The sequence below is a fragment of the Cnephaeus nilssonii genome (genome assembly GCF_951640355.1).
Source record: "Cnephaeus nilssonii genome assembly, chromosome: 5".
Classification (NCBI taxonomy): domain Eukaryota; kingdom Metazoa; phylum Chordata; class Mammalia; order Chiroptera; family Vespertilionidae; genus Cnephaeus; species Cnephaeus nilssonii.
Genome location: NC_137076.1, coordinates 68,612,375 through 68,626,576, shown reverse-complemented (window position 1 = coordinate 68,626,576; position 14,202 = coordinate 68,612,375). Strand labels below are relative to the sequence as shown.

Here is a 14,202-nt window from a genome sequence, read left to right as displayed (position 1 = left end):
AAACTATATATATATATATATATATATATATATATATATATATATGCAGAACAGTTTTGTCCCTCTTAGCTTTTCTCAGTAGCAGCCCGTATTAAACATGATATTTTTGCATTGTTTTGATATAAAAGACATACTGCTGTTTGAACAGAATATTTAGATTGTCTTCCTAGTGCATTTTACAATAATTGGAAACATTTAGATAGTGTGCAGAAAAACAGCTACTTTCTGCTAAAATAATTAAAAGATTATAAGCATAAATATTCAGAATAAATAGCATATATACATTATGGAATTATATTTTTAACAAAATTAGTTTATATATAAATAGGCTTTGATAGTTGTACATAATCTCCCTTCTCTGTGTATAAATATAAAATGCAAAAATTCTTGTGGTGTTCTAATATTTACATATATTTCATATATGTGTATATGATATTAAAGCATACATGAGCTATAGGATATCAAGAATCATCCTACCCTCATCAGTTGGCCGAATTGAACAGGTGAGAAGAATAAATGTAGCTCAGCTCTACATAATCTAATATTCAAATGTGCTATCAGCACAAGTGAAACTTCAATATACATCTTGTTGTAAAGACCATAGGTGACCACCTTAGATTCAATTGGAGTTCAGCAATTCACCACACCTACCTCTGAACATGAAGACATTTGCTAAATTTCTACAGTAAGCGAACTGTAATCTTGGAAATTCCGCGCATACCCTACCTAGCCTCTTGTTATGCATTCATTTCCATCGTCCACAATTCCCATTCTCAGGTGCTTAGAGCTTACACTTCCAGAAGCACGATTCCTTCTACCTATGAGAAATAATGTATATCAACACAGTTCATTGATGGACGTCAAAGCAGTGAGATCAGTTTATTCCTCTAAGCAGCTAACAGTTAACATATGACAGTTAATGAGTTTTAATAGGAAAGGCTCCTTGAGTTCCAAAGACATGGATGCCTTTCTTTGTGCAAGCTCTGTCAGTGTCTTCCAAGCCTCGAGGCACTGACAAATATTGTTAGCTGGCTTACAGCAGTAATTAAGTTAATGATCCAAGATTTTGTTTCATGGTGCTTCAACACATCAAGTTATTTTTGCCAGAAGCGTGTTAGTGTAATTCAAACTGCTGCATTCCTGATAATCACCATGCCATTAACACTAGAACTGAAGTAGATGCAAAATAATACGGATTGCATTGCTGACTTTAGTTGGGTGAGTGAGCATGCATGGATCTTCCAAACCTGAGACATAGGCGTTTATGAGATTTCTTTTGATTTGAAGTAAAATTATAACATCTTTCCCTCACATTAAAAAAAAAGGCTTTCTTGAATAATTTAAGTGGAGTTTTCAAATTGTATCTTCAAATCTCCATTTCTAGTATGGCAACCACTTGCAAGTTTACTAGTTGTAAAACAGTTTGCTGATTAAATGGAGTACTCAAACGAAATTTTTGAACAGTAAATAATTTACATACTCTAACACCCTACAGATAAGACTATTTTTCCCCAAACTTAACTATAAATTAATTTATTTGACTCCTACTAAAGTCATTTCTTGCATTTTTTAAAATTATCTACCAAGGAAAAATAAGAAAATAAAACACTTTTAAATTAAAAGCTTAAAAGTTTAACTTTTTTCTCTTATAGTGTGTATTTATATTGTTATATCTGCAAAAAATCAGATTCTGTTGGGAATTTATTTTAACTTCATTCTCAAACCACTATTTTGGTTCCCCTTTGTCTCCCCAATTCCAGTCTTCACAAAGGGAAGTCTGTAATTTTGTAAGCCATGCATGTTTTCACAACATAAAGGTGATACTGACCACATCTATAAAGTATATTAATCTATGTATTCAATACATGCTACTTTTAATGCAATTCTAAAAGGATTTCCAAAAAAAGAACATGAAACCTTACGGAGTCCAGTAACACATGGGATAGTTACATATGCTCTTATAGTGGGGAAAATGGTAGAAGTTGTGACTTTCCTCATGGCAAATACATAATCAAAAGTATACCCAGTAGGTAGGTCTCATTTATTCTCTAGGGGCAATACTGATGTTTTGTTAAGGAAAAGAATCCCCTTCTTTAGAATAATCTGTCTCACATCCAGTTGGAAAACACCAGAGGAGAGAGTTCTCTATGACACAGCATGTCTCTGGTGTGATGTTTGGACAGGCTTAGGTAACATTGTCCTGCCTGTAACACGTTATTACAATACTTAAAGCATAATTTCTATGCTTCTATAGTGGTAACTTGTTTATGTTCATTACTTCCCCTGAGAATAGGAAGGTATTCTGAAATTGTTAGTGTTTTGCCTTGTAAGGAGGTTCCCAATGTTATTTATAAAAGGAAAAATGTTGTGTTTATGACCCCATGAAGTAGAGGAACATTTCTGTGAGCAGTGTCATGAGGTCTGACTCACACTTGTCATTTCAAACCAGAACGATGGTGGCTACATACTCAAGCCACAAAAACATAAGTAAATTAAACAGAAACTTTGACTGTTTTAAGCAGTTATTATGATGAAGTGGATTATCGGTGCTCAACATTAAGTTTAATTGTGCACATAAAACTTACATGTTTTCATGAGACAGTTAATAAAAGCATTAGTGCAGTCATGCTCTACAGAAACAAACTCTGTTTAATTAGATAAATAGTGAAACCCTCCTGTCCATGAATGGAAATTAAAAAATCGATATCACATTGTTTCTTAGAACCAGAAAACTAGAAACTCTTCTATCATACATGAAATACATCTATTAATAACATGTAATTGATCAGAGTGTAAGTTGGTGGTATTAAAACACATTTAAGTTTACATAGGAAAACAATACCACAACAAATACAAGTGGGACAGGCCTTATACCCTAAATTTTGCCTATCAAGTGATCAGCTATTCAGTTATAACTTGTGAAGCCTGGATCTGCGAGCAGACCTACACTGGTGTGGGCTGTAGTTTTATCATTTCTTTGGTGGTTATTAGCCTCCAAGGACCTCTTCTCCTTCACCTGTGATGTGAATGTTTGCTGTTGGTGCATCATTTCCCCCATTAAAATAGAAACACTGTGTTAAGACCCTTGTCTGTTTTCTTGACTGCAATACCTCCATCCTCTGGCATGCCTGCTGCATAATAGGCACTCAGTCAAAATTAGTCGATTCAGCTTGACAAGATGATAAATGAGAATAGTCTTTGTAAACTGAAAAATGTGCCGGTTAGATATTATTGGTTTTGAAAAAAAGTCAAAGTACTCATAATCCATAGTCGAGAATAAATATTGATTAGTATTTGAAAATGTATTTGGTGTGTTTTCTTAGGTCTCATTCTGCTTTACATCAGATAGGCGTGCATTAAGTTAAGGGATATTTCTTGATGGTAGTTCAATAAAGAAGCTAAATGGGATTGATTCGTTTGAACAAATCTGAGCCAAGGACACCTCCACAGTGAAAATTATCCTATAAAAGTTTCACCTCTTCAGTTATAAAATGTGAAAAATGTAGCAACATCGAAAAAAATTAGTGGGAACATCTAAATTTCTTCACCATTTATGATTTCCCTAAAAACAGTATTTATTTCAACATCTATGTGTAATTATTTCCTAAATATTATAATGCGTATATTTACAATAGGACAATTATATAAGATTTTGAACTCTCAGATAATATTTCAATTTCCCCAAGTCAAGTAGAATGGTCTCATATTTCTCTTCTTTAAGATATAATCTCTCAGGAGAGATTTCTATATATGGTTATGCAATGGTGGTGTTAATGTATTTATGCGTAAGATTTTTTAAATGATCTTGATGCTTTTCAGGGAAAATGTGTGAATCTTCAGTCAATTACTGTGAATGCAACCCCTGCTTTAATGGTGGTTCCTGCCAAAGCGGTGTGGAGTCCTACTACTGCCACTGTCCGTTTGGTGAGTAAGGCTCAGCTGGCCATATAAAATGTCAGTCTGTTTTGACTCACAGTTTAGCAATTTTGTTTTATTGTGGCCCTGAGTGATTAAGACGATATGAAATGTTTTACACGGGAGATTTTGGCAAAATAAAATCTCAAAGGTTTAATATTCTTAAAAGTTAATTATGGAAATCCCATTGAATATATTGCTTTGATCATTACTAGAAAAATAATCAACTGAAGATAATTGAATTTGATGTTGTGTTCTCAGGACATTTCCCCTCAATACTTTATAGCTGTCTTCTTTTCAGCCTAGATAGAACCTATCATGTAAAAAAATCTTTCAGGCACTATTTGACATCATTCTCTATTTCAAATCTTTAAAAATAATCCTTCAAAATGATTTTTGTTTTGTTTTGCTTTTTTTTTTACATTAATTCAAACAGTTGTCTGAGAAGGATTTATAGGCATTTTGTAGATAGTATCAACATAACTAATCAAAATTCAGGCTAATGTGTTCTTTGGAGGAAGAAAGTTGTTACATTTTTTTTTTTTTTTGAAAACGTACCTATACATTCACCACAGTGGCATGAATGAAAAGATTCCTTCCAGGTGTCACTCAAATGTTGCTAGGCACTGAAACAGCCAAGGACTATGAGAAAAGCTTTGGAGGAAACTTTCATTTGACCTTGGTTTGTGATCATTACATCAATTTTTTAAAAAATTTATTGATTTTTAGAGAGAGGGAAAAGGAAAGGGATAGAGAGATAGAAACACTGATAAGAGAGAAACATTGCTCAGCTGCTTCCTGCACGCCCCCTACTGGGGATCAAGTCGGCAACCCGGGCATGTGCCCTGACCAGAATCAAACCAGTGACCTCTTGGTTCATGGGTCGACGCTCAACCACTGAGCCACACCAGCTGGGCTATTCCATCAATTTAAAGGCTGACTTAGCTCACACTATAGTATTCATCTCCAGATGCCCTGCAGTAGTTAGAGACCCTTTATAAGCAAAAGAGGAGAAAGGATATTTTCTGCTCTTTCCTTGGACATATTACTATGGACCTAAAAAGTGAATTCTAATGTATAGTACAGAATAGAACTTAAAAATAAACTGAGGTTTCTAGTAGCCAGTGAAATATACTGCTAATTGGTTTTCAAATAAGTCCAGGACTCCATCTAGTTTTTATACAGCACATCAATAGAATGATAAAGAAAAACAAGATATGAAAATACCTTATTGTGAGCCATGCATTTTAGCAATGGTTCTGAGTCCCAGACACTGAGGTTTTTGTCTAAAGTAAAAAAAACAAAATCAGCCCTAACTGGTTTGGCTCAGTGGATAGAGCATCGGCCTGTGGACTGAAAGGTCCCAGGTTCGATTTTGGTCAAGTGCATGTACCTTGGTTGTGGGCACATCCCCAGTAGGAGTTGTGCAGGAGGAAGCTGATCAATGTTTCTCTCTTATCGATGTTTCTAACTCTCTATCCCTCTCCCTTCCTCTCTGTAAAAAAATCAATAAAAAATGTTTTTAAAAAAATCAAAACAAAATTACCCCAAAATGATATAGAGACTAGAAATTTTTATTTTCAGTCCAGCATGACATTCACAATATCCCTCCTTTTAAAATGTATGTGAGATTCTCACAAACAATGCTCATGACACTGGGAAAGGTAGATCAAGGTCAAAACAACCACAACTTTAGATCTACAATTTCTTTCTCTCAGTGATATCTTATAATCCTTAAAGGGTGCTGCCTTCTGCTCATATCACATTCAGGTTGCATGGTTTAACTTAAGTTTTGGAATAAAAGATAAAGGGATTGGAGTAGAAAGTGGAAAAATGATTTCAAGTGACTGAACAAAGGTTGTTTACACTTTTAAAGATTCCTTTGCATCCCAATCACAAATATGAGGATTTAAGGTAATTGATAGTAAATCGGAACAAACTGTTGCTGCAGTGTAGCTGATACAACAGTCACTGCCTATTGGGTGGAAGTATTTTGGGGTCCTCACCCTACTAGAGCTCCCCAGAGAAAAGGGACTAGTGCAACCACATAAATTAAAAGAGAGACGGATCATATGTGGCTGGCAGTACAAATTTCTCTCTCTGTTCCTAACAGTGGCAAAGAAAAAAAAAATTATTTAGACTTAAATATTGTCAGACAACAACAGAAGCAGTTACAAAACAAAACAACAAAACCTTGAAACAGTAATACATGATTACAGACAGAGAGAATTGAAAGGAAAAGTATTTTCCTTTTCATATTGAATGTGGGTGAAACATACAAATAAAAATGGCAGATGGAATGCCTCAAACAAATAGCTGGAGATCGTTACACATGCATCCTATAAAACAACATCTTGACCATAATTTCGAAGTTGGAAAAAAATTTGCACTGTTTACCTTCTCAACAGTGAAAGATTTGTTTGGATTTGATTTCTTTTTAATTTAGATTTTTTTTAGATTTATATTTTAGAAAAAAACATAAAATGCTTAAGATTTGCCCTAGCCAGTTTGGCTCAGTGGATAGAGCGTCAGCCTGCGGACTGAAGGGTCTGAAGTTTGATTCCGGCCAAGGGCACATGCCCGGGTTGCAGGCTCGATCCCAAGTGTAGGGCGTGCAGGAGGCAGCCAATCAATGATTCTATCTTATCATTAATGTTTCGTTCTCTCTCTCCCTCTCCCTTCCTCTCTGAAATCAATAAAAAATATATTTTAAAAAATGCTTAAGACTTTTATAAAGAGAGCCTGTATAATTGTATATGTGTAACTTCATATACATATACACACAAGAAAAAAATCCCTTATTAGAGCAATTTTAATAATTGCTCTTGACTTTTATGTAAGTTTATTTTGTGGCATTTCAGATGGAAGGCGATTTTAAAATCCTCAACTTTTCAACTTTTATATTTTCAAAATAGAAATTTACTTTTCTCTAGAAACGATATCAAAACTCCTTAAAAAGAAAAAAAATATATTCCATAAAGAAATATTTTTATGTTTTAATATACAGTATTGATTTTAGTTAAAATGTAGAATATGTTTCTGGGATCTGTATACTTTCTACATATGTGAATATACAATTTAAGCACACTTTAATAGATTTATTAAAATTTAATCAGAAGAGACCTGAGGAAATACATAGTGAATATTTCTGCAATAATCTATTTAATTTGTATGCTTATCTTTGCTTTTTCTTTAACTTTGGCTACTCCTTCTGCATATATAAGGTATATGTAATATAATAAATATTTAATATAAATAAATTGTAAAATCTTATTGTATGTGAGTATAAATTATAGATACAACATAAAATATAAATACTATATGATAGATATAATATATTTATAATATAAATAAATGTATACCATATGTAATATATGATTTATAATATGCAACTCAAATATTCCTTTCCTTTTTTTAAACTTCAGTTAACGATAAAAAGAAATTATTTATATTTCTACTCATTTACAATGAATGTGATTACAGAAAAAGAAAAGATAGTAGACATATGCTTTTATAGAAGCTACTAAGCTGTTTTGATTTAAAGAACATTTGGATAAAAAATGTGGTACAGCTAAACAACTAGACAATCAGGAGATCTGGCCTTCAGTGTTGGCTCTGACTCCCATGGTTCTGTGGCCTTAGGCGATTTTTAAATATTCTGTAAAATGATGGCATTGGTTGCTTCTGGTTGAACAATTCCCTGACTCTAAATGTAACACATTTATAAGAGATGTGCAGCCAAAATGAAGGCATGAAACCTCTGCAAGTTAATAAGAGTCACGATGTATTGGCATGGGTTAATTTTCCAATCATTTGCTACAGTCTACTAATATTTGTGGGAAAAGAATTTTGGCATAGCATTGTAACATCAATAAAACTCATTTTTCAAGTTTGAAAAAGAACCAGCACAAACAAATGGGAATGCTTGATTTTGGAAAAAACAGAAAACTATTTCCAAGGAGCCTGGTATAAATCATGCCCAGAGTGGGTATGAAACAAGAAAGAAGTAAAAACTAGGACAGTTAATTTCCCTAAAAGCAGTGGTTCTCTTCTGTAATTTGTGACCCTTAAAAATACCACAGGCACAGAGACTGATTTTTTTTTAGTCAAAACAAAATTTATCATGCTCAATTGAATTAAAATTGTTTTTAAGAATTTATGAGATAGGAGAAAGAAAGAATTATATATTATGAAGGAAGTACCTTGTTTGAAAATTGCAGCATATGAAACTTTAAAAAGATTGACCAACTAATTTTGAAAGCTTTCCAGGAAAGAAATCTTTTTGGACATACTTCATTCCACTAATTCTAATTTTTAGAAATGGGGCATACTTAAATATGTTCCCTAATTGGCCAAAGAAAAGCATTTAAACCACTTTATCATCTCTGTTCCATGTTTTAAAGATCATCGATTCATTCCATTTCAATTTGGTTTAGATAGTATTCTTGGGAGAATAAGAAAAAATGTTGTAAGTATGACTAATTTTTGTATTTTAATCAAAGCTATTGAATAAAACTTTACCGGAATTTGATGTGTCGATTTTTCAATTTTTTCTGTCTCCAGGTGTGTTTGGAAAACACTGCGAGTTGAATAGTTATGGATTTGAGGAGTTATCTTACATGGAATTTCCCAGCTTGGACCCCAATAACAACTATATTTATGTTAAATTTGCGACGATTAAAAGTCATGCTTTATTGCTTTACAACTATGACAACCAGACAGGGGACCGGGCTGAGTTTTTGGCCCTTGAAATTGCTGAAGAGAGACTAAGATTCTCTTACAATTTAGGCAGCGGTACATATAAACTCACCACCATGAAGAAGGTGTCAGACGGACATTTTCACACTGTGATTGCCAGGAGAGCAGGAATGGTAAGGCACTGATGACTTCCTGATATGAACAGTCACTCTAATAGGGGATAGTAAGTAGCACCCTCATCCCAATTCTCAGAGCATAGGTAAGATAACTCTATAGCTAAGGTGTTGTCAGTGGACTCTTATGTGGAGTAGATGATTTTGCCTCTTGACCTCCAAGGTCCCTTTAAACTTCATAAACATTTGATTGTGTCACACAAGGGCTTGGGAGCAAGAGAGAGATAAAAGAAAAAAAGGTACTTTGAGGTACGCCCAAAAGGAGAGCAAAAGGATTCTTTCAGTTTGTTTGTAATATGTAGCCATTGTCATCAGGTCTGGAATAATACTAAATGGGGAAAAAGAAACTCTTGTCATTGTGACTTCGGTCAGTGGAAAAATGTCTCCCTATTTCAGAAAACATCCAAAACAAGGCCCCTACTGGATTTTGAATCTATTTTCTACAGTTCAGAAGGACTTTGTTGGAAACTGGCAAAATCATTAACTTCTCAGCTTGAATCATTTCATCCACAGGACAGAAACTTCTCAATTTATTGCAGTACTGGTAGAAAAATTCAATAATAAAGAAGGTGCATTTAACTCTGAAGATTAAATTGCATGAGCTACTATCCAAATAAAGCTTTCCCTCAGGTATTTTAATTGAGTTGTATCATCAAGCTTTTAGAAAATAAAAAAAATTAAATATTAAGTCTGAATAAAATATGATACCATTATCTAAGTTGTTTTTTCTAGTTAAGACATTCATAAATATCCAGTGATACTCCCGAGTTTATTATTGCTTTAGGGATCTCTGGAATTGTTGGATACTTTGCATCGTATATGCAGAGAGAGATGTGTTAATGTTTTGTTGTGTTGGGTTTTTTTTAGAAATAAATGAAATAGTCCACATAAGCAACATAAACTATATCATGAAAACCTAATACTGCCTTTGAGATTAATATCACTCAATTTCATAGGACATAAGAAAATTATTAATTATTGAAAGAATTAGCTAAATGGGACATTAAAAAAAGTCTTGACATAGAATTGGAAGTGTAAATGTTTCCTATAATGTTAGTATTTATTATGGTTTCCTTGAAAAGGTGGCAAGAAAAAAATTTACATGGCTTATGAGAGTTCATTGTCTGAAGCTTATAATAAGTAATAATAATTAACTGATAGAAATAATTTAAAACACTTCCGTAATATTTGATGCACAATAAACTATACATTGACCCCATTCATTATTTCTGAAATGTAAGGTATTTAAGATATACCTTTACAAGTCTCTCATCTAAGTACACATTTTATGGGCAATTCCTCAAAATCATATGTAATATTTCTAAAAATGGGGTATTAAGGAAATGAATAATTTCTATACATAATGAAAGTGACTTGATTCAGGAGGACTGAAAACCAGATAGATGCTTTTGCATGTAAGTAAGAGTAATGTTGGTCAACTTGCTGGACCTCCATGTGTTGCTTCTTACACTTGCTCTGCTGTTAAAATTAAACTCAAATGGTAACCATTCTTATAAATTAATACTTGCATAGACAGTTGGGCCTTGAACAACATGGGTTTGGATTGTGTGCATCCACTTACATGTGGATATCCTATCTAATAAAGATGGAATATGCTAATTGACCCTCACACCATTGCAAAGATGGCAGCACCCACAGCCAATAAGGAGGGAATATGCTAATTGCTGTCCCGCCCTCAAAGATGGCGGCACCCACAGCCAATAAGGAGGGAATATGCTAATTGTCTGCCAAGCCTTCAAAGATGGCAGTGCCCAGTCCCCTCAGCCCCCCAGCCACCCAGGGCCGGCTGAGGCTCAGGTAACCAGGGCCGGCAGTGGCAGCAGCAGAGGTGTGATGGGGCATCGCCTTCCCCTGATCGCCGGGTCGCCTCCTGCCCCTGAGGGCTCCCAGACTGTGAGAGGGGGCAGGCCGGGCTGAGGGACCCCCTCCAGTGCATGAATTTTTATGCACCGGGCCTCTAGTCTTTCAATAAATACCTGTACTGTCTGATCCAGGATCAGGAGGCAGAGGGCTGACAGCACTCACTGGTCTCTGCTGCTTTATCTAGGGAGCATCCGCTGATCTCAGTATCCACAGGGGGTCCTGAGTTAACCAATAAAGAGGGACAACTTAAGTTTTGGGAAGTCAACAGTTATATGCAGATTTTCAACCTCATGCTCTTTATAAATAACTAGAGGCCCAGTGCATGAATTCGTGCACAGGTGGGGTCCAGCTGGTCCGCACCAATGGTGGCCTATCAGGGCCAAGCTGGCTGGGGAGGGGGGGTGCCGCAGGAGGTCGGCCAGCCCCGCCCCCGATGGGGGGGCGATTGGGGGCGGGGGCAGCAGGGGGAAGGGGCCACAGACGGTTGGATGGCTGGCCCCGCCCCCTGGTCGAACTCCCAGTCAAGGGGACAATTTGCATATTAGCCTTTTATTATATAGGATGATTCTTATAAATGAAAAGAGCATCTAACTTATTTCTTTACATTATCTCAAAATTTAACTTTAATGCATGTATTTCAGTCTTCTTAGGTTGCTATAATAGTATGTACATTGTACTTGCAAAATCTTTTTGTATATATGCATGACATATTATTGGAAGAAGACTTTAAAAAATCAGAAATATAATGTGTGGTGTTTTTTTTTTTCATTTGTTAGACTAGTTGGCTAGTAGAATAAACAGGCTTATCACTATTGTAACTCCAGAAAGCTGTCTCAGACCCACTGTATAATATCTAAGAGATGTTAATGGCATTTTGATTCTTTCATCTATAAAAAAAGAGCCAGAGAAGGTTTTTTAAAGCACCTTCCCACCCCTTATATGTAATTCCTTCACAATTTAGTTTTAGGCATATCAAAGAAATACGTGTCTATAACTTACTATTGCATTGTATTTATTATGCTAAATCAATATGTTATCACAATTTCACAATCACGTCCACATCGAAACCAGCCCTGGGCAGTGTTGGCTGGAAAAGGACACAGGTAGCAGTCGCACCCGGCTGAACGTTTCCTTCTCTTGCTGTACAGGCAGCTTCCTTAACTGTGGACTCCTGTTCTGAGAACCAAGAACCAGGATACTGCACTGTCAGCAACGTGGCCATCTCAGATGACTGGTACGTACAACTATTAGTTTGATCTTTACCATTACTTGACATTAAAAAGGAAATTACACAATTGAAAGTAATTTTATTATGCAAAGTATTGCATCAAAATTTAAGGTCTTTCATCCTCTCCAAAGAGATATTTGTGCTGCAAAATAAAAAGTTAATAAGTGGTGCACAAAATTTGTTTTTAAAAAGAAGGTGTGAGATGAAGTGGTCGGGATGAGAATACAGTTGCAGAAAGGAAAGATGGACGTAGCCTAGACTCTGAGAATCTCTGGGAAATAGTTGCATGTGACTTGGGTCCTGCAAGGCTAGGGTAAGGGCTCCACCCCTTCTAGACACAGTCTCTGAACGTTGTATCATGTGACAAGTACCGACGGATATTTATCAATAGCACTTCAAACGGGAACACATCATTACCCGATCTAAAACATAAGTAACTTCAGTAGAAATAGTAACAAACAGAAAAATAAGCAGTGTCACATAATCCATTGCAGTAATCAACTTATTGGCATTCCTTATCATCTCTGTAGTGAAGGGAAAGCGTACTCTGACATTAACATTAGAGTTGTCACTACTCCTAATGCATTTTATATTCTTTCTGATAGTGTGCTCCTTACTAATTCAACATTGTTATATACATCCCACTTGACTCTCTGCAAATACCATTTCCATAAGTTTTATTATTATTCAGACCTTAAATAATCCTGTAGGTATCTGTCTGGTACAGTGACACATCAGTAATGTTTTCCACTCAAATTCACCATCCTATAACACCTGCCAGAAAAAGTTATCTTCACACTTTTTTAAATGAAACCTGCTAAAATCTATCATGTGGGTACTTAATATACTTTTCTTTCTTATGGAGGACTCTTGACGTTCAGCCAAATCGAGTCACAGTCGGAGGTATCAGATCGCTAGACCCAGTTCTTCAGAGGAGAGGACACGTGGAAAGCCACGATTTCATCGGTTGCATCATGGAGTTTGCAGTGAATGGAAGGCCTCTGGAGCCCAGCCAAGCTCTGGCTGCTCAAGGCATCCTAGACCAGTATGGCAATTTTACTTCTTACCTTTTCAAGAAAGTGCAAAAAGTGTGTGATAATTGACCATCAAATGATGAAATTGCTGTGCCAAAGCCCTGAAATGTTTTACAAAGCCCCAATGTTTTACATTGTTTTGAATTTTAAATATTTATTCATAGTTGTGAAATTTTGTTTGGCATGGCATGTAATATTTAATTAGAAAGTTAATTCTTATTTTTTTTGGAGTCTAAGAAAAAATAACATACATATGCATGCATGTATGTATATACCCTATCTTACAGAGTTATGGTAAAGTAGGTAAATCTTACAGAGAGGAACCTGGCACATGGTGATGTATGGGTTAGCAATAATGTATGTTCAGAAAAACATAAAGTAGCCTATAAACTAACTACCCGCAGACACTCTTAGGTAATTGTTATGCCCATGACTAATCCATAATATGGATGTGCCCTATTTTAACTGTGGTTGTACACTTCAATTGTTTCCAGTTTTATTTATATATTAACAGCCCTGTGATTAATATGTATTTACAAAATTCTTTGCTCGCATTATTTTCTTGAGATTTCTAAAAAGAAAATTTCAAAAAGTCGTGAATACTTCCTCATGTTTATAACTTAAGTATTTTAATGCAATCTGCATTTGCTTTTATTTTTTCTTATGTCATCATTGTTTTATTATAAAATTGTACTATTACATTATGTACAGGAAAATACAGAGTTCTCATCGCCAACCATTATTAAATAGTTGGATATGCATTCTTCTGTATCTTCATGATCTTGCAAATATTTTTGGAAATATTAAAATTTAAAAAAATTTCTTTTTATTGATTTGAGAAGAAGCGAGAGGAAGAGAGAGACAGAAAAATCAATGATGAGAGAGAATCATTGATCGGCTGCCTCCTACACACACCCCCACCAGGGAGCCTACAACTGTGACCTCCTGATCCATAGGTCGACCCTCAACCACTGAGCCATGTTGGCTGGGCAGAAATATTAAATATGTTGTGAACATCTGTTTTGGTCAAAACATAGAGATATAAGTCATAGCTATTGCCAAATTACTTTCCCCAAAGTTTATAGTGGTAGTATATGTACATAATTTGTTGCATCTATATATGCCTTTTTATAAGGAATAGTCTGGTGTTGATTTTCCCTCAAATCATACTTCATGTGAATTATATGTTTTATGACTTCTCAGAAAATTTGTAAATTGAAATTGAATTTTCTTTCAATGAAAATTTTTATCACTCTGTCATAAAAGTTTC

General features: G+C 35.1%; 1 protein-coding gene across 1 annotated transcript in view; it reads left to right on the top strand.

Annotated features, from left to right (window-relative positions):
• Nucleotides 1-14,202, top strand: part of FAT4 (FAT atypical cadherin 4) — a 155,957-nt gene that overhangs the window by 126,296 nt on the left and 15,459 nt on the right. Inside the window, 4 exon segments of the mRNA XM_079771296.1 lie at nt 3,820-3,924; nt 8,479-8,786; nt 11,819-11,904; nt 12,764-12,943. Of these exon segments, the coding sequence (XP_079627422.1) occupies nt 3,820-3,924; nt 8,479-8,786; nt 11,819-11,904; nt 12,764-12,943 (679 nt within the window).